Here is a 23,833-nt window from a genome sequence, read left to right on the forward strand (position 1 = left end):
GTCCCCTTGGAGGCACTTTCTCTGAAATGACGCTTTTCTTAAACACCAACTTCTGCCCTGCACAGAGTCTGAAGGTGAGATTGTAACTGATCTATTATCTTCTGCATGTAACACATCGGTAAAGACTTGCCCGGGTACCCAGGCATATGATTCGACGACATCATGCCGAATAGCAAAGGCACGCGGGTTGACATAGAAAAGTTCAGCATCCATCACGTAACATCAGCTGTAGATCATTTCCGAGGAATTAAGTTCCTTCATAGCCTTCAACGCCTGTATCCAGTGCACAAGTCCCTGTAACACGACCAGCTTGTGCCATGCAGTATAATACTACAAGCCACGGTTCGTGGGCGCCGTGACAATCAACAGCAACTCCACGCCGAATGGCAGACTTCCACCACACACAAATCAGTCCATATCTGTATCTTCAACAATGGGGAGCACGCCGTCGACGGACTCCCCTTGAAAAATTTCTCTGCCTTCATACGTAACGCGACGCCATCCGCAGGCCTCATTGCTGTCCTTGATCCACTCCATCGTGGGGAAATAGTGGTCATTCTTTTTCATGGTGATTACCCACGGTACGTTGTCAAACGTGACAGCTTTTAGGCGGAAGTCTGTACAAAAGTCAGCATGTGATTATGCATTTCCCGCGCGCGGGGGTGTCGCAGCAATGAATGAGTCCAGGTCCGGCGTAGGCTGGCCGTTGACATGTGTGATGAAGTTGGTAGGTGCAACACCATACTGATAGGCTGGCGAGCCACGGATTCTGCTGGACACGTACACCTCGCTGTGAAGTTTGCTAATCTGTTGACGAACAGCCTGATGGGGCCGGTGCAGAATGGCGCCACAGAATGACACGGCATGATCGGTCTCGATGTCATCTGCCGGAACAGTGGCCAACTGCAAGGGCAGCTCTTCGCACTCTCGGACAATGACGGCGTCGAGCACGTCATTGGAATACATGACATCAAAGTCAGAAATGGTGGTACAAATTTTGCCGTTCAAAGTCAAAATGATGTCGCCCTCTAACAGAGACACTGGCTGGTTGACCCTTTCAAAAGTTCGTTTGCTGACCATGAAGAGCTGGTGGTGAGATCGATTGGCCTGCGTAACCTTCTTGATCCAGTCATCAGAAACACCCATGACGGATGCCTGTGACATTTGTATCGCTCTGAACTCGACCGAGAGTAACCGCAGCTTCGGCGATTCGCCCTTTTGAATTGTGGAAATGACAGGCAGCAAGGTTGGCGTCCCAAGTCCGAGATAGTACTCCTCGTCTCGTTGGCTGCAGGGTGATCGTTCGCCAAGGTACGAAAGCCACAGTGCCTGGACAGTTCCGTCAGGGGCGACCAAAACACCGCTGTTGCAGGTAGACCCGAGGTTGCCGTCGATGTAGATAGCATCCACATTGATTGCACGGTAACGAGGGGCGCCAGAGTTGGCGGGAATAGTGACAGCTGTGACTTCAGTAACGGTTGTAGCACTGTGCACAACACGACCGATTCTGTTGTGACCCAGGAAGTAAGTCTTGGCACCTTGGCTGAGGTGCTCGCTGCTCAATCTAGCGCTCTTGACAGGGGCATCGACGAGAGCCGGGTCGTATTGGATGATGACATAGTTTTGAAGTGGGTGCAGGAAAACAACTTCGCCTTCCACGAAGATGGAGTCGGCAATGGTGACAGTGATGTCACAGAGGTCGTAGGGGACAATAGCTCTCGAAATTAAGACGAGACCCTTTTCGGCGTCGATAACTAGCCCCATGCCCCACCTGCGGTTCTTGGGAAATCCATCCAGCTTTACCGGCATGGTGCAGTTGACGTGGACGAAGCTTCTTATCAGTTCTGCAATGCCAGGATGAGGCATGTGATCCAGTTCGATGAAGGATGCTGACCGGCGAACCGGCGGAACTGGTGGCAGCGGATCTCCCAAGTCGGTAAAGTCCCATAGGCCTGTTTTGTCATTTCGAACTGCCTGCTTCATTTTGGAGGACCAGTGTCTGTCCACGTATACAACCGTCGTGTTGAGGGTGTGCAGGTCGCGAAGGTGCTTGTAGGTGACCACCACTCTCGCCTTGTCAGGAATTGTCCCGACGACTTGGATAAACGTGTCGAGGTCGGGAACTTTCTTGTGATTGATGGTCTGAACGATCCAGCCGTTGTCGTGATTGTCAAACCTGAAAGACCCGGCAGATTCACAAACATATACGCCCTCGACAGCCACTGCATAGAGGCGGGCTTGCTGATAGGACAAGTTGTGAAAACTTGCGCCAGCGACTGACACAAAGCGGTCGGGCGTGATGCTGTGCAAGTCCCCAACCTCGATTTCCACCTCAATGTCCTCACCGCCCCGCTGCAGTTGGACCTTGATGGTCTTGCCTACGCTCGAGTCCAAGATGTCGTCGAGCCTAATGAACTGAGTAATGAGCTCCCCGTTCACCTTGACAAGGACGTCACCTTCCTCTATTTTGCTGTCCGAGGGCCCAGATGGCAGAGCGATCTCGGCAACAAGCATGTTCGTTTCGTTGGGGAAGGCCTTTCGAATCTCCGCCTCCCACTCAGGTGTCAGACCCAGTCGACGGCACTCATCAAATGGCTTCAACAGAAACTGACACTGGATGTCACCACGCGTGACGGGTTTACCTTGTTGAATACACTTGAGAGCGCGCAATGGTCGATCAAGCGGTAGAAAATAGTCAGTCGATGCGCCATCGGAGCGGCCACCAGCCTGGAGAGCAACAGCAGAGCCATCTTTGGCGACGACAGGACTACCGGAGCTACCACCACTGGCAGCAGCATTGGCCTGGTAGTAGCATGTGTTGAAGTCGCTGTAGCCCTCCCCGTATTCGGGAGCGTTCCGGTCGAGGCGGCTGATTACGCCCGACAGAATACTGAGCTTTTCACCGGCATCGTTACCGACAACCCGGATTTCGACGCCAACTGTAAGAGCATGTCAGTCCACTGTTCAAGTGCCTTGTTCAACCATTTGCAAGAAAGCAAGGGTGGGGGAAGGAAAAAACCTTGAGCCTGATCTGGACGTAAGTCTAAGCCATCAACGTGCATATACTTGATCCCCTTGGGATCGTATCGAAGGATGCCGAAGTCGTGTACAGGGTCGCGGTAAACGGGATAGCAATCCACTTCTTCGTGATTGTCAAAGACGCAGTGGCCCCAGAAGGGTCCGGCGCCGACGACATGTCGGTTCGTAAGGATGTATCTATCCTCCCATTAGCGTACGTCAACAGACGAGGAAAGTCCTGGTGTGGGCAGATTCCTGGCAACTGCTCGAAATAGCGTACCCTCGTTCCGAATCCACGACGAAGCCGGTGGCCTCACTCGTCAAGGCTGGATCGGTATCGAAAGAACAGGTCTGGCAAAACCGAATTGCGACCACGTTCCGCACGACCTTTTGAATTGTGTCCTGCCACTCGCCCAAGCTTCCAGGTGTGTCTATGTAAATGGGAGTGCTGGCGTCAATGTCATCAATTTCTGACTCGCCTGACACGCCGTCGTACGGTGCAATATCAACGACATCTGGAGTATTGTCACCAGGGGACAGCTTGCCGTTGGTGGCACGCTTGACTGCTGGTGAGTGGCCGGGAGAGATTTGAGCCTTTCTCTTGCCTCTTGCTGAGGGTTCTGTTCCGTTCATGCTGGGCAACATTATTGGAAATCGACACAGGAATACTGCGACGACACAGTCGCAAGAAGCCGGGAGAGAAAGGCTAGAGGGGTCGTCTCTTGGTTGGGCCTTTTATAAGTTTCTTTGAAACGACCGCTTTCTGGTATCTAACGGTGACTGTTCTCGGGCGAGGATTTATTCGCTTCAAAGTCGGCCGTTGCGAAGGAACGTCCTTGCTGACGAGAGGTCTTGGTGGGAAAAGAGGAAGTAGTACTGGGCTGGTGATTTTTCGTGACAAGTTCCAGGTCGACAGAGGGACTGACAGCGCATCGAGATACGACAGAGTAGCGCAACGGAGGGAGAATCGGCGGTTCGAGCGGCTCTGAGTAGTTGCCGGCTAGGAAGAAGGCTGGTGGATGGGCAGTCAGTCAGTCCATGTGATGTGAAGATGAACAGTTTATGGATGAGAAAATGGACTGGTGTGGATCAGCAGGATAATCGTTGCAGCCCACAGCCTTCCATCAGGGTGTGCCACCCCAGTACCTGGGTGCTTAGGCAGGTACCCTGCACTTGTTTGGACGGTGACGGGGCGCTGAAGGCCCCAGCAAGGGACCGTTGATGGGGGGGCCAGGGGAAGGGTCCGGGGACGGGAGACGGGAGACGGGAGGCGGGAATGGGGCCAGGCGCAAGACACTGCACCATCCATATCCATGTACGTACGCGAGCGAGCATTGACGACAACATCTACCACGTCTGCAAAACAGTTGTTGCGGAGTACAAAGCAGCAGGACAAGTTGACAACCCTGGATCAGATAAGTGCCTGGTCGGATTGGCTGAACACGGGCAACGGGTCTGACCATTTCGTCCGATGTTCCCAGCCTCGGAACGAGGGCAAAACTTACTTTCTCGACCGCGACTCTCAACCCCCAACGTCTGCATTCCATCATGCTTCCCTTTAACTCGTCAGGGCAACACACCGGGAACCAGAGCGGATCACGGAGCAGGCTAATGCAGAACATCATTGACGACCCAGTGATCCCGACGGTAAAACGACAGCCATGCAAGCGTTTCCCATCTGTGTAGCTGCTGGAGTTGCCACACGGCAGTCGGGACAAGTCCGTCCATCTCAACACCAGGGAATATACTCTCCGACCGGGTGGTCCGTACGCATTCTGGCGCCGGGGAATCGAGACGCTTCCTTGCCAGATGTCGTGTCTCGCTTCTCCGTCTGTTACACCCAGCCTCGAGGGCAGAGGCCATTACATTACGCAAAGTCGTGCCAAACGCGGAACGGAATGCCTTCAGTGTTCACGGCATCATCTCCCCGTGACGGCGGCACTGAGTTTCTACCAGACACGCACGCTGCCCCAACCGTGGGTTCGTATCGCACTTTTTCCGCATCTGCATAAGCCTGCTTCGCAACTCGACCGCACACCAGCGTAACAACATGCAGGCAGACCGCGCATACACCTCCCAGTCCCCCGTCCTCGTGACGGACCCAACCTCTGAGCAAAACCATGGCGCAGAGGCCCAATGATGCCGCCCTGTAGAAACCGATGGCGCAGCATGAATTCGATTTGGTCCCAATAGCAAATATCGCTCCGCGGAGCACATGTCAATCTCTACCGTTGGTTCACACCGCCGCGTCGACTTTTCCCACGCCGATCCAGATGATTTCCAAGTGAAGCAACCATTTTCCGTAGCCAGTTGAGTCCGAGAAGGCGCGTCTATAACCAAGCGTTTATGCCTCCACATCGGGTTCCGCCTTCAACGCCGAGCCTTGTTCCTCTTCCGTGTCGTCGGTCCCCTTCTTGGGCCTTTTGGCAGCGCCGCCCCCAGCCTTGGCTTCACCAGCGGCACTCTAGTCAGTCTCGGGTACCCAAGCTGCCCGTTTCCAGGACATGCAACACTCACAAGCACGTTTCTGAGGCGTCACTTTCTCAGGAGACTTTGTCGGTGTCGAGAGCTCCTCGTCGTCGTCCAAGGCCGCCATGCTCTTCCTCGGCGCCCGTTTGCGAGCTGCCAGCATGTCAGTCAGCAAAGTCCAGCAGGACCTCCTCGTCAAGAAAGCGGCGGCAAAAGAGCCCGGCGGTGCTCAGTCCAAAAGCACCCAACGAAACGACGCACAAGAACGGCGAGCATGACAAGACGGTCGACGGCACGACCCACGACAAGGACAAAGGGAAAGCCGGGGGAGAAGGGGGGGAAAAACCCACGAGTAGGCCGCTGAATCGGCACATCCCCCCCCTCGGTCTCAACCTCCGCAATCATCTTATTGATCTTGGTCCACATGTTCTGCATGGACTTTACAGTGCGACCTGGCATGTCGATCTTCTGCCAGTTGATGGACCGTCCGTTCTCGCGCAGCTGGGCGACAATGCGGATCAGGAGCTGGAACTACATGACTGTCAGTTGCGGACACGATCATGCCTACACGTATCACGGAGCACACCCTCGCGCGAACCCTGACGATGGATCAACTCTCGGGTGGTCGCCTCTCCTCATCCATCCACTTCCATTTGCCGCCTTGCCCCAACAACCTCGCCTCGTATCAATGAAACAGGGGAATAATACGTACTTTGGCTTCCTCAGTCCAGGGAAGCGCCTTGCCGTCCGCCTTGTCACTGCTCGCAGAATCCATCTTTATGACGAAGAAAAAGAAAATTCGACCCCAGGACTTGTCGCGGAGAAGACGAAGGGGGTTATTAGTCCTGTGTTTGACGTAGTCACAAGAGGCACGGAGTGAAGGAACGAAGAACAAAAGCTTAGGATGCGAGTGATGGACTGCGAGGGAGAAGAGAAGAGAAGAGAAGAGAAGAGAGGAAGAGGCAGCTCCATTCTCTTGTGTGCACAGCTTACATGGCAGCTTGCCATGCCAGGTGCTCTGTAATCGTGGCCAAAAAGTGATTCAAAAGTGAGTCGCCCGCAAGCGAGTCGTCCCAGCGAACCTCACAACAGGGCACATCCATGTGGCTGGCGGAGTAGGAGGTATTCAATTATTGAACTGTCCACGGCAGACGGGCTCGTCGTACCTTGTCGAGCTCCTGGCCGTTGCCACGGAACAAACGAACTAGGTAAGTAGTGTTTGCAGTAGTAGTGTTTGATGGTAAATATCCCGACATGCACCAGTCGACTTCTTGCTTCTTGTCAGAACTGCGTATTGCTGTTCACATGAACACAAGCTCCATGTAATACCATCACCTCTTCCGTGTTTGGAACTTGATCGCGAGGAAAACACATTTGCCGTGTAAAGTCCATGGGTATCATTCATGTCCAGGACAGCACGCTGCCCCGAAAACTGAATAAACGCGACTACACCATCTCTCGCTAAATATAAAAGAATGCAATCCGACCAAGAACACCCAGGCTCAAACGCGGCTGTCCTTCATCCTCTGTCTAAACGCCATGAATTCTCGCATCCGTGACTCGTGCTCCTCACATGCATTGTTCCACTGTCGTCGAACATCGTTATCCTGCTGAACCCAGCTATGATATTCCTGCAAATCGCCATCTCCCCGGGCTGCCAAAAAACCGTACCCTTTGCTTGCTCTCGTATTGTCAATATGCGACTTCCTTGTGGCAAAATGATCAACAACCAGCCCGTTAAACCTGTCCCATTCTCGCAAGTAACTTTCAAAATCGGCAACATATTTTATCCAGGACGCAGCGTTGGGTTTCATCCCCTCAATAGCAATGATAGGAGGTAGACGGGGTGCCAGAGGGGCTGAAGGAAACACCAAGGACACAGACTTTGGTACCTTGACTGGTGGAACGTCAGATGCTTTGCTCTCGAAAGGCAGACTATCCTTCATTCCATTCAAAGACTCAAGGCCTTCCTTCGACTGAGAAAAGGGTGGCACGTTCTTAAAGTCTGCAAAACTCGCCCTAAACTCTTCACTATCTTCCGAACCCGCAGCATTTGCATCCAAAGAGACTTTTGCCGGTCGTTGTGGCTGTTCATGGTTGGCCGCGCCGTCATCCACCTTCCCGGCGCGCCATTCTGGTCGGGATGGCTCGACTGGAATGTTTCGTGCCGTTTGAGTTGCCGTTGCGCCAGAGGACGTTGGTGAATCGATATCCATAGCCTGCGGGCTGTCAGTCGCCGGAGCCGCCTGCCCTTGGGTCTGCGCATTTCTTCCGCGCCATTCATAAGTCTCTTCGTCGCTGCTGCCCTCCTCAACTGTCGCTGCTGTTCCTACAGTGGGTCTGATCTTTGTTTTTCTAGAGTTGGTGCGGCTGGCTCGTGTTGGCGAAGCAGATGGACCAGGTTGTGGTTGTGGAACAAACGTCTGAGCATTGAACTTGTCGCTCCATCCATTAGGATTAAAACCATTCTTAACCTGCTTAGCAGTAGGAGTAGCATTAGCACCTTCACTCTGGGAATGGTTGGACGCATCATTGCCGAGCGACGAGCACGTTGAGTGCGCGGAGAAAACATAGAACCCACATTGGCGTCCCCCTCGGCCGTGCCGGCATTGAACTGATAATTGTTCAAGTTGTCGTCCTTGACAAAGCTGGTGTCTATGTCATCCAGACTGCTCTTTGAGAAGCCGCGTCCGCCAGTCGTGTGTGGAGTCTCCGCAAAATTGGCACTGTTCGTGGGGAAGCTGAAGCTATGTGATTGAGCTTGGTTAGCTGCTTGTGCATGTCTCGTCATCTCTTTGGAGTTTTTCATCGCCAAAATGCGATTTTCCTCTTCTAGGGGCCTTGGAGATCCTTCCTTATTGTTGATAAGCTTGTTCAAGATATTGGTCTGCTGTCGCTCAAACGACAAAAGTGCGACACTGTCACCTTTATTCCCACTCGGAGACCTGTTTTCATGCACGGTTCCTGAACTATCAAGACCCGCTGTTGGAGATGTCCAAGCAATTCCAGGCTTTGTAGAGGCTGAATACGTGGAAAAAACTGACACGTTACGACGATGGCGGCTACGAGGAGTTTCATACAGTAATGGTTCATCCTTGTTGCTCGTTGCTAATGGTGCGTAAGCTTTGGTTGTGTGTAACGAGTTGTACATTCGAGAAATGCTTACAGTCTTTCTCCGTAAATGAGTTTGCAGCCTGATTTGGACCGCTCGAGTCGAATGTGGCGTCAGTCCGTGACTTAAAGGACGTATCGGTATACGTTCCCGTGCCCTCGGCCGCATTTTGAACATGTTGATCTCCATCCGCCGGTGCTGGAGGACTTGCATCAGGCTTTTCTTGATTCGGTCGTCTTGGAATACCGGAACTGCGCTGCTCGTCATCTGAAACGGGTCCCTCGTCAGCGACTCCAGCAAAATGATCCGTCTTGTCCCTTCGACGAGAAGTACAAGGCGTACCGTGACGAATTGTAGACGAGGTGGCCTTCTCCCTAAACTGACTCAACGGGTCGGGCATCGGGTTCGGCACCGGCTTTCGAGGCGGGGGTTGCGGGACATTTCGTCGTTCAGAATTGGTGTAATTCGCGTTTGACACGGGCGGTTCGTCCCCAGGCACAGTCGATCGAGGATAGTAGCCGGCCTTTCTGGATCCGAAAGAAGCTTCTTGTCGTTGTCTCGCCGATTCTGTTCGTGGTGGTTGTCGTGGGGGCGGCGGAGGCGGCTCGGACGAACGCGGTTCAGCCCGTGCATTCTTGCGCATGTTCTCAAATGCCTTGGCAGCATTCTTCTTCGCATTTGGGTCAGATCCAAAGGTTTGTTTTGCCGTCGGTGGCACTCCGCTCGAGAATCTTGACTGCCATCGTTGTGCCCCTGAAGTTGCGTTTCTCGCAGCTGTTGTCCGTCTCGGAGGCGTAGGAAACTGTTGGCCTACGTCGGCCCAAGGGTTCCCCCTCACACCTGAGGCTCCAGTATATCGGCTTTTCCCCAGAGTGGCGTCATAATTCGCCTTTGAAGCTGGGTCCGACAGGACCTCGTGAGCCTCCTGGATGATCTGAAACTTGGCAATAGCTTCGTCTTCGTTGCCGCTATTCCTATCGGGATGGTATTTTAACGCTGCATTCGTGAGTCAGTATATTTTGAAACAGACCGAGATTTGTTTGCTGCAGGGTTGATCCCTCCTTACCCAACTTTCGATACTGCTTCTTGATTGTTTCAATGTCCGCATCACGCGGCATCCCAAGGTCGGCGTAGTAGTCTTTTTGGGGTGCCATGGAAGACGGTGTAAAGCGACCCCAAGGGACCGTGAGCAACAATAGTCGAGACGAATTTCAGGAGCCTTTTCCACAATCAACATGCCAATGCAAAGGGTGTTTGTCGATTACCGACGTCCTCGGTGAAGTGGTGGTAAAGGGTTGAGGCAACGCTTCCCTCACGGCCCACGGGCACAAGCGACAAGCTTTTGGAGGACCTGGACGTAAATCCAAAGCGAAACTAACATAACAAGTAGAGCTTATGGGCAGTCAGTGTCAGTAATGACAAAACGGGGAAGACGGACGACAAAGCGAGCTTTGACCATCCACCGAGCCTGCAGGTCAGATGATTCTGAGGGCGTCCCAGCCTGAGGCAAAGCTGAATGCGTAGCTTACAGAGGTTTGCCAAGAGTTGACGTCAGTCGGAAAGACAAAAACGCAGAAATAGTGTCATGTCACGAAAAGCGCAAGAGGAGAAGACAAAGAGCACAGGATGTAAGTTAGTTGCAGTACGGAGTAGCGAAGTAGAGAATTGACGAGGCTTCCGCTGAAACCCACCCAGGCTGGTTTGGTTGGTGGTTGGTTGGCTTTGCAGAGGTGCACTTGCGCAAGCATGTGGTCTCCACAGTGACGCAGGGTGCCAGGTGGCAGTGCGAAAAGTGAGTAGTGAGTGTGGCTGAGTATTTACGAGTATTTACTCCGTAGCGTTACCAATAATACTCCGTAGTAACGCCAGTCTCAACACCTCTGGCCCATAAGTTACATACTCTCTAGGTTGCAGTCAACTGTTGCCACTCCAGACATCCAAATCATGCAAGCAACTTGAATAATTCACCACGCTTCTCTTGCTGTATGCTGAACTGAAACACAAGCCCTCTGCCCGGGCGCTCAAGCGTACATGCACGATGCGCTTTTTACCAAGCCAAGAAGTAGACGATCCATTGTAGCCACACTTGAACAGAGAGAGACATAATGCAGCTTCATGCCGAAAGACGGCAAGCAACACATTTTGGCTATCATCGACCCCCTCCGAAATCCCCAACAACCATGACCTATGGTACAAATCCCAGCTGCCAGCCGAATTTATAGATTAAAGCTGCCAGTGAAGCCCGAAAAAACAAAACCGACGGCCGCCTTGATTGGCCACACTGGTGGTCTTGAAACGCTGGTAGCCAAGTGACAATATGATCGAGTCAATTGCGTCGCTCATGACAAAATATGTTCGTCGTACAGGATATGCCATCTCTTCAGCCTCACATTTCACCCTTATCGATTAGCTTTCTCCGCCGCAATCTTCGCTTCCATCTTCCGCCGCGCCGCCAAGATCATCTCGTCTCGTCGCTTCTGCAACGACGCCTGGCGCTCATCCCGGTTGGAACTCCATCCTCTCGGTTTGGCCTCGTCCTCAAATTTCGCTTCGGTAATCTTACTCTTTAGGTTATATCGCGTTATTAGGTCTGGTTGTGATGGCTTGTCGGCTTGTCTCGTCGCAGAAGCGGTGCTGGCTCCGGCCGTGGCTTGCCCGGGCGGAGGGAGGGGTTGGAACGTAACAGGCGGCTATGTGAGATTTCATATCCCAGTCAGCTCACATTCCCAGATTCAGCAGCACCTGATCGAGGCAGAGCCATTGAGAACAACGTCCGATACGTCTGAGAATGACAATGCTGTGCTTACAGTTTCGAGTCGCCCGGCCAAGATTCGCTCCGTGGTGTTTTGGATACTCCCGCCATTACGCTGCAGATCCCACAGGATACTCCGCCTTTCGGCCTGGGGAAACATCTGTTGTATCCGCTCTACTGCCGTTTCTCGCGATCTCCGCACGTCCTCTGGTGACCTTGTCGGTCGGGACGTCTGCGTTCCAGAAAAGAACAGGTATCGTAATATCAGCCCCGACAAGAGTAGGATTCCTGCCAAGTATGGCAGCGATATCTGTTCATTGGCCATATTGGGTTGCGTGAAGGCCCGTAGGCGAAGGGACAAAGCGGTGTCAATTGCCAGGTTGGTTTGCCAACTCAGGTCAAGTGGCAAACGTGTCTTGCGTGTGGCTTGGGCCGCAGCCGTCGTGGCGATGCCAGGTTGGTTGACGACAGTGAGCAACTAGCAGGCCACTGCCCGTTGTGCGCTGTCGGTCGAGAACCCGATGGTTCGTAGACAGAAATGAAGGAGTCAGGTTTATACAGACCATGCGAGGCGAGGGGGTCAGACCAGAAGGTTGCTGACAGTGTCGACGGCGCTCCCATTCAGACCCTCATGGTGGAACCTCGGCTAAAAATTGCAACCACGCTTGATTCTGACTGGTTCTGGCCAAGTCGGGTCAGCCACTTGCACCTGCACCACCAGAGAAGGCACGCGACAACTCCCGCGTCTCCTTGATCGCCATGGGCTCGCGGCGGCACAGCGTCCCCGCAGAGGCAAAGTGAAAGTTCTTCTCGCTACTCCGTACATGTACCACTATCTTGAAGGCACAAAGGATCTGGTTTCGCCACATGCATCTGGCACGTCATATTCATGCCACTAGCTGCCCGTAACGCTTCCCCTGTTCTGGGCACTTCGTATATTGCGAAGCAACAACCGTGAGCTTCATATGCCATACCATATGGCAAAATACCCGCCAAGAACAACCTGACAATGCATTCCCAGCCCTCAGGCCACCGAACCACTGTCCCGTCCTTTGATGGCAGTACGCCGAGTGGTCCTACAGACCAGTTGTGAAGCAAACCCACCATCCTCCGTCGCCCGTGCCCCAGTTTCTATGATACCGCAGGTGGTTGGTTCAATGTGGTATCCAAGTCGCCGTAGAACAGGGTGAGTTCTCGCTTGAATAGCCCAAGTTAGTTGGCAATTACTTTGAGCCAGGGAGGCCTGGTGGAATCGCTCACCCTGTCCTTTCGCCAGTTGTCCGTGTCCCACACAATATAGAAACCCCGCTCATGGCTGTTGCTCAAAATCTGAGGTGCCATATGTTCGTCTTTGGTGAGCCATATCTGGTGTTTCTTGTGCCATCTCCAGTTTCGCGAATACCTACACGCATCTTTGTTAACTCTCATCGTACACACCAAGACCATGGATACGAAGCTGCGACTTACAACTCTACCGCCGCCATTTGTTGCTTAACATCCGCGGGGCAGCTATAGAATATCCAAAACAGTGTTTCTTCGTTGAAGTTCTGGATTTTACTCTCAATTGGCTGAACATTCGTAACATTGTAGCACTCTGGAAGCCGGAACTTGTTACCATTGACTGTCGGCCGCGGAGGGACATCGTCAAAGAGCGAGTAAACTTGTGTCGAGATCGCCCTGGCCCTTGTTAGTGGGACTGACTGTGTACTTGGAAGCTGGACCGTTCTCACTCTTGGGAGTTGATATCGAGTCCAACTGTGATTGGATCCATGCCAACTACCATCGCCTGGTAATCCGGGTAGCTGTTCATCAGCGTCCGTAAGCCTTTTATGCCCCATTTGTCTACGGCACTCATCCCAATTAGAGGATCAATCGCATCCGGCGCCTTGCTCTCCTTCACATCTCGTAACTTTACAGTAGAGTCCTCGTTTCCGATTGCGCCCAAGGGATTCTGATTTGGGTCTTCCACAGCAGATTTTCCCAAGCCATCTTCCCTGGAAATCGGTTTATGCCTGTTGTCGTCGTCGACTCCCAGTCGTTTGGGGTCTTGACCTCGGTTCAGTGCTAGTCGTGTCAGCTCGCTTTTGGTCAACGCCATCCAACAGGTTGTCCTTTCTCGACTCACCAACTCCAGGAGGTGACCGTACATCGCTTGCCCGACTGTTAGCCGACAAAGCATTCAAAAGGCCATTGCCTCTCTGCGCTCCTGATGCTCCTTGGTGCGACCCGAACCCAAATGACATCAGGAGTCCACTTCTATCTGACCCGATCTCCCCATTTCCAGCTCTATTCAACGGAGGAAATTCATCAACGCTACTGGGCTGTCCGAGGGAGGCTGAAGCTATATTCCCCTGGTTGCCGAACCGAAAAGAGCCTTGGTGTGAAGGCAAACGTGATGAGCCGGTTGCAAACAAATCCTCCTGGCCTCCTTGCTGAGACGAGACGGGAGTCGATTGATTTCGTTGAACAGGCCCACCCAAGTTTCGGGACACTCCAGACGACCACATAGATACAGTGTTGGCATTGCTGAGCTGTGAATTATTTGACAGAGATGGAAAATCGCTGCAAGAGTTGTTAGCACTTGCTTCTTTGAACAAAGCCGTGAGGTAAGAGATATAATGTCGTATTGCAGCAGAGAAAAATCGATAAAGTTTACCCCTTGACAACGCCAGCATAATCCCAAGCGGGCGGTTTGGCCGTTGACGACCTTATGCCAGCAAGCCCGCTGCACATATTTGCTGCGTTTCACATGTCCAGAAAGCAATTACATGGGATGAAAGGCGGCAGAAATCCAGGCGGGTAGGGTTGGGCACGCGGGATGGACACGGTGAACGAGAGGTGAGGACAAGTGGAAAGCACATACGACAAGTCCAACGGCGTGGCAGGCTGCGACCCGCCTAAGCTCTGCGCAAAGCTGACATTTCCTCCCATTTGTCGGGCTTGGTTTTGGAATCCAGCAGCCCCGATCGGGACGTTTCCGCCAAATGCCCAGCCTGACCCGTTGTTTGCTAAGTGCGCAGTGAGTAGTGTCAGCCCCCAAAGTCGTGTGGTCGACGGTCGTGGTTTCTTATCGCCGATGCAATTGCGTACTTAACTTCCCGCTTGGTAGCCGGCTCGATACCGATCGACCTGGTAGTTGAGATTGTTGTTGTTGTCCGCCGAAATTGCCCGGCATGCCTCTGAGAGACTGGGGCACCGTTCCTGTTTGTTTCCAACACATCGCGTTAGCCTATTTCTCTGACATCGCCGTTTTCATTAACCAAGAAGAACGCCATAGCCTTTCCAAATTCAGAATACCGGTACATTAACAGTTGACTATACCCCATGAGAGCTCAATGCCTCCTGAGATATGTTATCATCGTCAATCGTTTGATCCTCATAGGGCAGCTCAACTCTTCGCTCTTAGCAGAGGAAACGGCTAATGAGTAATAAGACAGCCCCTGTCCAAACCTGAAATGGAAAGCCATTTCCTCGCGCACCATCTACTGCAGGCCCCCGGGCGAAGACCCGGCCGGGCGACGTAACGACGCGGCAGGATTCAAACTGAGGCAGGCGGAGGCTTGGGCGTGTCCTACCTGGCCGATTCATAATGTCTTCGTGATCGCGCGGAGTCGATACTGGAGTCCGCGTCGCCGAGATTTGAGCAGTTGAACTGGTTTATTTTCGTCGTCCGGTATGTAACGGTGTGTCGCGCTTTCGCACTTCAAAGTCTGAACGTTGCTTGGTCCCCGATCTTGTGGTGGAATCGATATCCAGAAAAGGCTAACAAGGCTAACCCACAAAGTCGCTGGCCGGATTCAAGTGGGTCCGTGCCGAAGCCTGCTCCGGAACCAATCAGGCACATCAAAGCTGACGCTGGCGCCAAGGCTGACGGCGACGTGCAGCAAAATTCTGGTTGAACATGACGACGTAACGTAGCTATTCAATGATTCCTTTACCCAACATGTAATCAGTCGCCTTGGAAATCGCAATTGCATTGCTTGCTCTTGATTGCTTCTCAATTGACGGCATTATGAAAGCTCCGCACAAAATCTTCCTCTGCAAGTTTCCGCCCTATAAAGACGATTTTTCCCTGCTCTGGTTGCATCTCGGTCTTGTCTGGTGCGTCACTCAGCTCAAACACCTCCCTCACCCCCTGCAGCATCATGGCCGTCCCATCTCGCAAAACTATGCGCCCCTTGGCTCGATGTATCTCAAACGCCGTCTCTTTCTCGCTTCCCGGTAGTTTCTTATCCCAAAGCACAGAGCGCAACCACTTGTCCACCTCGGGCACGCTACCGGGCGGAAGACGAGGCACTGGAATTGACAATGTTGATATGGTCTGGTCTGATTAGCCAACCCCAAATTCACCCTTCTGCAGACATGGCTTCACCATTCGCTGACTTACAGGGTCAAGATGGCTGTGGCCTTTGTGCCGCTCATCTGCCTCGTCGAATTGGTCGTATGCATGCAAGTCAAGTAAGAATCCCTCCAGTTGAGGTACGACGCTTTTTTCTGTCACATGCAACTTTGCCAGTCCGTTGATGGATTGAATTCGCGTCTTGACAAGCTGCAACTCCTCGTTGCTCGCAAGGTCTGATTTGTTAATGACAATGACATCGGCGTGAGATATTTGCACATGCGCGGTCGTCATCAGTGGCCCGTGATCCTCGTGGTCTTCCTGCCCCTCAACTTTCCCAGTTGGATCATCTAAGCTGCGCAGAATATTTTTAGCGTCGACCAAGGTAACAATTCCGTCTAAATAGATGGTGCTTCCCAACCCATCATCTACCCAAAAAAGCGGCGCAATATTGCCTGGATCTGCGAGGCCTGTGGTTTCCAAGAGAATGTAATCAAATGCGCCCTTTTTTGACATGAGAGACTCTATGGCATTTACGCCGGTATCCCTGTCAAGGTTAGAATCGACTGTCTCTCTGTCAGCGCCCTACTCCCAACTCCCACCTACTTCACCGAACAGCAAATGCAGCCATTCCCCACGTCCAACCATTCTTCGACCCTGTCATCCCCTTGGTTGACGGTTAGAGACTTTTCGATATCGAGTGCTACCGAGGCGTCAGAATGCATAAATGGTAAGACGGAAGGGTGGATGTTTAATTGCCCACAGTCTCCAAATTCTGTCAGTAACAACCAAAGATCAGTACACTGTCCTGCTCAAAGAGGGGGGTTGTCGCACAAACCATTCATAATAACTGCAATCTTCTTGCCATGTTGAGCCGTCAAGATGTAATTCAACAATGTCGTCTTTCCAGCTCCCAGATAGCCTAATTGGCTATCAGTAAAATGAGTGACACTCGATTCAACCCCCGGCACTGAAAGCACGGACCGGTCACAATTGTGATGGGAACTTTGACAGCGATTTCTTCACCGTCTTGTTCAAGCTGTCCCGCCGTGTCAACCAACTCCGGAGGGGCATCGTCATCGAAGTCCATTTGCGGTCGGCGTTGTTTCCTACATGTGCAACGAAAAAGGATGCAGGAAAAGAAATAACCAGATGAGATTTCAGTAAAACAAGCAAAGAGAAAAGCAACCCGCTCCAAAAATCCAGGCAGCGTCCGGCGAGTCGTTCGGGGTGATGGATAAAGCCTGCTTCAAATGTTGCTGCTGTCGGGGCGTCTGGCTCTCGCGCCCATGTCCCTCCGAAGCGGCGCCACGCTAAGCCGCCTGCGGTTAGCAATGCACTTGTCTTGGGTCCACGGCGTTACAAAGCAACGCCGGCCTATCAAAGACAAAGCACAACCGCGGCATCAGAAGCGCACAACCGCGGCGCTTGACATCGGATATTCGTTCTAGCACAGCTGCAACAGCAAAGAGAGCTTGTACACAACCACAACCACAACCGCGACCACAGCCACAGCCACAACCGCGACAATTGTTGGCCATTTCCCTGCGAGCTCCCGGCAATCACAGAACAACAGGAACCGATAATGGCGCTGGCACCGAGCTCGCCTCGTCTGCCGAGCCCTCCTCCGCCTGCAGAAATCCAAATCAGCCCAAACTCACCATCAGGCGGCACACCAGCAAGTCCTCATGCGACACAGATGGAGCAGTCCGTCTTGGACGCCAATTCCAGGCGTCGCATACATCCGGGGACCAGGGCTGCCGACATGGCAGCTGGGCCGCCTCTGGTGCCCCTGGGCGAGGTAAGGAACCCCGTGGCCCTATCCGCATGCACTCGTCGCAATTCACCACTGACAAGCTTCTTCTCGCTAGCTCGATTCAGCTTTCCAGTTGCAGGAGCATCTTGCTGCCTTACATTATGACCAAACAGCCTCTGGTACGCAAGCGATATCGCGCGAGGCCGCTCACAAGCTTACCCAACCCCCGGCGGGTATCGACCGTACCATATGGCTCTACGAACTATGTCGATTCCTCATCTCCAAATGCAACCAACTCATCGTAGGGTTCCTCTTCGACACCCCTCCTTGCAGCGCGCAAACATGTCCCGAGATGCGAGCCTCCGAGTGGCAGTTCCTATGCGCCGTTCACGAGCAACCCAAGAGCTGCTGCGCCATCGACTACTGCTGCCACACACTCGACTGGGCAGCCAACGTCGTCTCCGACCAGAAGCTTTTCCCCAGCCGCTTCGCGATCCTTAGCGACGCTCATAGCAAGAATTCGGGAGTGAAAAACCTGGTAAATGTATTCAGGCGGCTACACCGCATTTTCGCCCATGCATGGTTCCAGCACCGCAGCGTATTCTGGTCCGTGGAGAGCCAGACTGGTCTGTACGTCTTCTTCAAGACAGTGTGCGACCTGTACGATCTGCTCCCAGCCGAGAACTACAAGCTCCCACCAGAAGCCGAGGGTCTAGAAGCGCCCCTCATCGAGCCCGAGGCGGACAGGCCACCACCAGTAATTCTCAAGCCGACGTCGCAACAGAGACCTGCCGGAACAGACGATGAAGGTCCACACCCCGGCGGCCGTACCAACACCCGAAGACATATCAGGAGTAGTCCGTCGACAGGCAGTGCCGTAACCACCGTAATAGAAGCCGACGAAGAAGACGCAGACAACGTCTCCAACAAGATGCAAAGCCTGCACATTTCCGGCACGCACCCAAGTGACCAAGAGCAAGAAAGCGCAGAAGTACCCGTCATCGTCGAACGCTCCGTCATAGAGGGAACTGCCAATTCACAGGAACAACCTCCAGAGCCAGTGCAGTCTGCTCCAGCAGGGCCAGAACAAAGACCAAAACCAGAGGCAGAGGCAGAGGCAGAGGCAGAAGCAGAAGCAGAAGCAGAAGCAGAGGCAGAAGCAGAGGCAGAAGCAGAAGCAGAGGCAGAAGCAGAGGCAGAGGCAGAGGCAGAAGCAGAAGCAGAGGCAGAAGCAGAAGCAGACGCAGACGCAGACGCAGACGCAGACGCAGACGCAGACGCAGACGCACACAGAGAGCAAGCAAAGCAGACACTTATAGACCCTCAACCAGTCAGCAATAAAGACCAAGACCGAGGCCAAGACGAAGCGCCGAGTGTCGTCCTCACTCCATCGAACGAACCGGATACGAAACCGTCCGAAACCCCAGTTGAAGAGCCCGCTACAGAGGGAAAACTCGACGGCGAGGAATCCAGACAATCGACCGAAGGAGCCGCCCCCTCTTCATCAGACTCGGCAGAAGAAAAGGAGGAACGCCCCAAGGAGACTAAATCAGAGGACGTGGCCGGAGAGCCTGGACAGGTCCCTGATCCAGAGTGAACAACATGACACGAGGATCAGTGAGCTGATGTACGGTACACGCATAAACCTGGAAGTTTGTGCAATGTTGCTCAGTGGGAAAAGGGTAGTTGCGGCGTTTCTAGTATTCGCATGCATCACTTTCTAAAGCTTCGCATTCCTCTTCTCGTGGACAGGGGCAGATTGTATAGTCCACAAATTTGAACAGCGATCATGTCTCTTTTTGCTTCGTCGTTGAAAATCATCCGAGACGTCGTGGCTTGTGTGGAATACTTCATCAGGAGCTTACGAGGGCTCTGGGTACAAAGCACGAACGGCCATGCCCCTGTTTTGACGGTTGATGTTGAAGGCGAACAGTCCGACGGAGAATCAGCGAAACACCTTTTTTGTCGTTGAAAGCACCAAGTTCTCATCTCGGTATCTAAAGGGGGAATAAGTAACCTTTGAGCATTGCCATGTCCATGCTTCCTGGGTAACGCCGCATTTTGTTTTCACATTATACCATAGATAGGTGACGCGTAATCCGCCCTTTCATTGGTAAATAGTAGTAAGTTACGCAGGACCTGTTGCCGCTTTGCTTTCCCCGAGTTGTTCCACATCGGTATGAAAAGTATGAATCGCGCAACGCCAACGTCCAAGTCACTTGCCCACTCCGCCGTTGCCTGCCATGAGGGCCAATTCGGCGGCCTCCACCTTGGCAAATAAATGTCTTACTTCCCGGAGATTTTCATGCTGGGCGTTGACAGCTGCCGTGTTCCGCTCGTCGGCAAAAGTGCGAATGGCTTGCAATACTGGAGTCAATCCTTCGTCGTTTGGCAGCCACCAATGTGCGCAGGACGGGTCGCGAAACAGCCGCGCCATTTTTATCCGTCGTGTCGTGGGGTGTATAAATCTTCAACACGACGTTAGGCAATACTTCTTCAGGCGCATGTCGAGGCAACGAATGCGCTGCGCGGCCCTACGCAAACATTTGGCCTGGGTTTAGATAAAAGACTGGCTGCACTCACCCCATTGTGTCTAGCAAAGCAAACTTCCTACGAACCCACATCTGATGACGGGAGTCGCGCGGTAGGAAAAGAGCGGCAATGGATATACAAGGCTGTAGTGGTATCAGGGCGCCCTTGGGCTTCAGTGGCCAGAATTCTACAGTCTCGAAATGCCGGCAGATCGTGTAGGCATGCTTTGCCATCTCTATAAAGACCTTTTCCGCGGGAATGTCCGACGACTGCGACAGGTGCATAATCATGATCGAGGTCCACTCTGTATTTATCAAGGTATTTGTAAAGAGTGGCCGCTTATAGAGCAGGCCGGGCACGTACGGATTCACGATGTCATCGGGATCCACGTCGCGTTGGTAAGAAAAGTCTGTCACCAAGTATTCTGGCACTGAAAGGGTGGCATTCCAGGTTGATTCCCACTTGACAAGTTCGCTGGTTATCCTGTTGTGCTCCTTGGTGAAGTCTTGGGGCCCTATCTGCCCGCGGCTGCCCCGTGCATAGAGCACAGACATGTCGTAGGATATCGAGCGAAGTTGAGTAGATCGAGAACTAATCTTCCAGCGAAGCTCGTTGGGGCTGGCGCCAAGTTGCGACTCGTTGTACTCGTTCATCCTGTTGAACCACTCCCTGGGCAGATCCGTCGGGAAACCGCCCATGATGGCCACATAACAGTCGTAGCGCGTGTACCAGTCTATGCAAGCTCTTCCAACTGGTGTAAGCATAACTGTATCTGGCTTGAAAATTTTTCGAATCACTTGGAACGCCGCTTTTTGATGTCCCATGAGGTTAACCCAATCACCAAAATACTCCTGCAGTGCCAGTCAGCATCTATCTGCCTGCGGTGTCAACGGGAAGCGCTTACTTCAATAGTCAATAGCTGCAGGATAGTAATCAAATTTAGGATGTTGTCTATCTCCCTTCGATTTATAGATTCCAGAAGAAGAGTGACACTTTTGTTGTAGTATTTCAAGAAGCCTTGAAGCTCGCCATTGGGATTCTGCAACGTAGCGTGATACGTCGCAAAGCCAACGACAGCGTTAAGAAGGGGCTCGTGTTGAATAGCCAGAGAAGGCAGAATAGTGCCAAAGAAGTCATCTTCATCGTGCATGACACTATAGTGAAAACTCGTGATGTTGTCCACAAAATAATTTAGATAATGTTGGTAGTCCAAAGGAAGATGCGACCAATCTGCACGGCCGTCCGTAGGGATATTTAGGTCAATGGGCGGAGAAATAGTAACGCTGCTGCCAACAGTCGATACTGAAGGAGAAGGGTCTTTGATTCCATCGGGTGATAGGCTATCCGTGCTTTGCCGCTTCGTGAGGTTCCGGTCCGAGGAACCTGTGGTCTTGCTTCCCGACAATTGGGAATCAGACCTCTCCCCGGAAGACAATTCTCCAGGCTCGGCCTCGTCGGGGATCGTCTGAAGAGGGTTTGTGAGGGGGTCTAGATCAGCGTCTTCCCCCTCGTTGGATGATTTTGGGCTCGTCTTGTGAGCGGATGTATTATTATTGTCTTTGGATTTAGAGCCTTTTGTGGTCGGAGGGTCGGGGTAGACGCAATCGCGATTGCCCTTTTTACAACCTGACAACACATTAACATTGCGGTAGCCCTTCAAGTTTGGGGAGGAGATGCAAAACGGCTCCTGGTAGAGTATCGTTGGGATGAGGGTTGTAGTGATTTACTCACGTTCACATATCGGACGGGTCTCGTCACACTAAAGGGATTCAAAGCCGTAGTTAGCATGATTCTGCGGCTCGTCAATGCTGTTGGGAATACGGGATTGCTACCTTGACTCGCCTGCTACGGCACATGAAGCATCCTGAGCGTGTCCGTCTGTGTTTAACATGGTCCGTTCCGAATGTCGGTCCCGCGATGGACTTCTTTTTACCTTTCCCTGCCTTTGAAGCATGAAGAAAGGACTGGTCGAGATATGTCCCCAAATGTCCCAGGTGATGATATGGGTTTTGCATCATTGGACCTGATACTGGAACATGATATCCCGGCATGGTTGACATGCTGGACTCTTCGGGATTGCTAGGGAGATAACCGCCGCCCAGTTCCGACATTGATGTCAGGAAATGGTGATAATATTCATCCATGACGACTTCTTGGGGATGACGTTAAGTAATGCCGGGATATATGTCGAGGGATGCAGCTTGTTCCAGCACCGGGGTGTATCTACCATGCTCAATAAGGCAGACAATGTGTTTCGCTGCAGAGGTGTGGACATAGATAGCCACCAAGCGGAGCTATACCGCAGCAGTCGGCGTAAAGTCTGGGGGAGATCCCACAGTTATCCAGCCGTGTTATGGAACTGAGGATGTATCAGTTCCCGCTAATAAGGCAAGCAGAGTCAGCAACAACACCCATTTCTGACGAGAACGCCTTCGGAGACTGACTGTTTTGGCACCGCCGTGGGTCTGCTTTGGTAGTGATTGCTTTGCTTGAGGCAAGAATGTAACAAGTCGTGCCAGTCCTGACAAGAGTTTAGGGAAATTTCTGTGGCATCCAAAGTATCGGACGAAGGTTGCCAGTTCTTCTATAGCGAATTGGCCGCAAGATCTGGCAACGGAGCTAGTGAAGAGGCGCAAGGGTGGTGTTTTTGTTGCCGGAGAGATGAGATAACAATCGGTCCAAGGGCGCCGTGAGAACATGTTACATCTTGCAGGTGTATATGAGAGATGTATCTCCAGGCAAGGAAACCATTTCCGAATGTTTCCCGGGCTTACGTTGAAGCTGTAGGGGCCAACTCGCACATCAAAAGTGGATGCCTTCCTCCATCAGCCTGGTGTCTGAGGGGGAAAACACTTTCCCTCAAATAACATCAACCCCCTGTGTAGTGACGCAAGCAAACGGTTGTGTTAGATGGGGCACATGACAGGGAATTACCCCTGGTAGCCTTGTCTTGTCCAAAAGTGCCAGAACACAACTGTCACGGCAGATGCCCGGGTTGGTCCGCACAACCATGAGTTCGCCACACTCCGAGCGTCGAGGCAATTAAAGTGGTGCGTTGCTTGCAGCAGTGAGTCAATATTGTGTGCCAGAAATAAGTCTACAAGTTGGTTTGACTCCTGTGAATGTCGGCGTTGAAGAGGCCCGGTAGATGGATATCTGTAGCTGTAGCTGCCCACGACGGTAAGGAACGTATCGAGGTTTCTTTGTTGCTAGGGATGAAGCTTGCAATAGATCCTCAGGTCAAAGACACAAAGCCTTGAGACGGACCCGTCACGAACTGGACCCTGACGCGATCGAGGGTGACCTGTACCGGTAGGCTTTTGCGTGTATATATGATGTGGTATGGCGTGGAGACGGAGCTCTGTGCTCTTGGGCGGGTTCGTTGCAACCGCAAGGCGCAGAGGGAGAAACAAGAAACGTCGACCTAGATGTTCTTACTCAGAGGGCTTGTGGCACTACTCAGACACCTACAACGTCGCAGCGGGTGAGCGAGTTGACAGGTACCCAACAATGACGGCACTCGATGTTCGTTAAATCGAAGGCACTGCTCCTTGGGCGGCTGAAGCTACGCACCGTAGCAGACAGATATTGGGAGCCGGGGAACACGGAGTACTCACGCTCGCTCGCGACCTTTTTGCGTCTTGGGTACAACAATGCCAAGGACAGATCCCAATTTGATTCCAAAACACAAGCGAACACGGTGGATTATTAGCTGTCGAGCATAGCAAACGATATGGATCCATCCGCTAGATGAATGTCGGGCAGGAAGAGCCAGCGAAAGCAAGCTGCAACTCCATTTATCATCCAATGCCGCGATGTAATATATGAGATGGCGGTAGGGCGGGCTTGGACCGA

General features: G+C 52.6%; 8 protein-coding genes across 8 annotated transcripts; 1 reads left to right on the forward strand and 7 right to left on the reverse strand.

The window, feature by feature from the left end:
• Nucleotides 1-639: 639 nt before the first annotated feature.
• On the reverse strand, nt 640-3,651 carry MAM_03876 (Peptidase cysteine/serine, trypsin-like protein; the record flags this gene model as incomplete). Its single annotated transcript, XM_040822675.1, has 3 exons — nt 640-2,939; nt 3,020-3,216; nt 3,299-3,651. 3 exons carry the CDS (start codon nt 3,649-3,651, stop codon nt 640-642), a joined length of 2,850 nt encoding a protein of 949 aa, XP_040679181.1.
• Nucleotides 3,652-5,362: 1,711 nt separating this feature from the next.
• MAM_03877 (uncharacterized protein) lies at nt 5,363-6,262 on the reverse strand (the record flags this gene model as incomplete). Its single annotated transcript, XM_040822676.1, has 3 exons — nt 5,363-5,482; nt 5,749-6,018; nt 6,200-6,262. The coding sequence occupies 3 exons, from the start codon at nt 6,260-6,262 to the stop codon at nt 5,363-5,365; spliced, it is 453 nt and encodes a 150-aa protein (XP_040679182.1).
• A 727-nt stretch (nt 6,263-6,989) lies between these two features.
• Nucleotides 6,990-9,753, reverse strand: MAM_03878 (DnaJ domain protein; the record flags this gene model as incomplete). Its single annotated transcript, XM_040822677.1, has 5 exons — nt 6,990-7,961; nt 8,069-8,595; nt 8,654-8,866; nt 8,942-9,595; nt 9,666-9,753. 5 exons carry the CDS (start codon nt 9,751-9,753, stop codon nt 6,990-6,992), a joined length of 2,454 nt encoding a protein of 817 aa, XP_040679183.1.
• A 1,245-nt stretch (nt 9,754-10,998) lies between these two features.
• On the reverse strand, nt 10,999-11,676 carry MAM_03879 (Ubiquitin system component Cue; the record flags this gene model as incomplete). Its single annotated transcript, XM_040822678.1, has 2 exons — nt 10,999-11,289; nt 11,407-11,676. The coding sequence occupies 2 exons, from the start codon at nt 11,674-11,676 to the stop codon at nt 10,999-11,001; spliced, it is 561 nt and encodes a 186-aa protein (XP_040679184.1).
• An 806-nt stretch (nt 11,677-12,482) lies between these two features.
• On the reverse strand, nt 12,483-13,594 carry MAM_03880 (not2/not3/not5; the record flags this gene model as incomplete). Its single annotated transcript, XM_040822679.1, has 5 exons — nt 12,483-12,548; nt 12,612-12,753; nt 12,819-13,028; nt 13,082-13,415; nt 13,477-13,594. 5 exons carry the CDS (start codon nt 13,592-13,594, stop codon nt 12,483-12,485), a joined length of 870 nt encoding a protein of 289 aa, XP_040679185.1.
• Nucleotides 13,595-15,348: 1,754 nt separating this feature from the next.
• MAM_03881 (Cobalamin (vitamin B12) biosynthesis CobW-like protein) lies at nt 15,349-16,780 on the reverse strand (the record flags this gene model as incomplete). The annotated part of the gene is made up of 6 exons (XM_040822680.1): nt 15,349-15,672; nt 15,739-16,237; nt 16,297-16,393; nt 16,454-16,465; nt 16,529-16,612; nt 16,675-16,780. 6 exons carry the CDS (start codon nt 16,778-16,780, stop codon nt 15,349-15,351), a joined length of 1,122 nt encoding a protein of 373 aa, XP_040679186.1.
• A 495-nt stretch (nt 16,781-17,275) lies between these two features.
• MAM_03882 (Mob1/phocein family protein) lies at nt 17,276-19,043 on the forward strand (the record flags this gene model as incomplete). Its single annotated transcript, XM_040822681.1, has 2 exons — nt 17,276-17,491; nt 17,562-19,043. The coding sequence occupies 2 exons, from the start codon at nt 17,276-17,278 to the stop codon at nt 19,041-19,043; spliced, it is 1,698 nt and encodes a 565-aa protein (XP_040679187.1).
• A 618-nt stretch (nt 19,044-19,661) lies between these two features.
• MAM_03883 (Zn(2)-C6 fungal-type DNA-binding domain protein) lies at nt 19,662-22,122 on the reverse strand (the record flags this gene model as incomplete). Its single annotated transcript, XM_040822682.1, has 5 exons — nt 19,662-19,914; nt 20,030-20,829; nt 20,883-21,604; nt 21,710-21,737; nt 21,811-22,122. 5 exons carry the CDS (start codon nt 22,120-22,122, stop codon nt 19,662-19,664), a joined length of 2,115 nt encoding a protein of 704 aa, XP_040679188.1.
• Between the last annotated feature and the right edge of the window lie 1,711 nt (nt 22,123-23,833).

The sequence above is a fragment of the Metarhizium album genome, assembly GCF_000804445.1.
Source record: "Metarhizium album ARSEF 1941 chromosome Unknown scaffold_8, whole genome shotgun sequence".
In the NCBI taxonomy this organism is placed as follows: domain Eukaryota; kingdom Fungi; phylum Ascomycota; class Sordariomycetes; order Hypocreales; family Clavicipitaceae; genus Metarhizium; species Metarhizium album.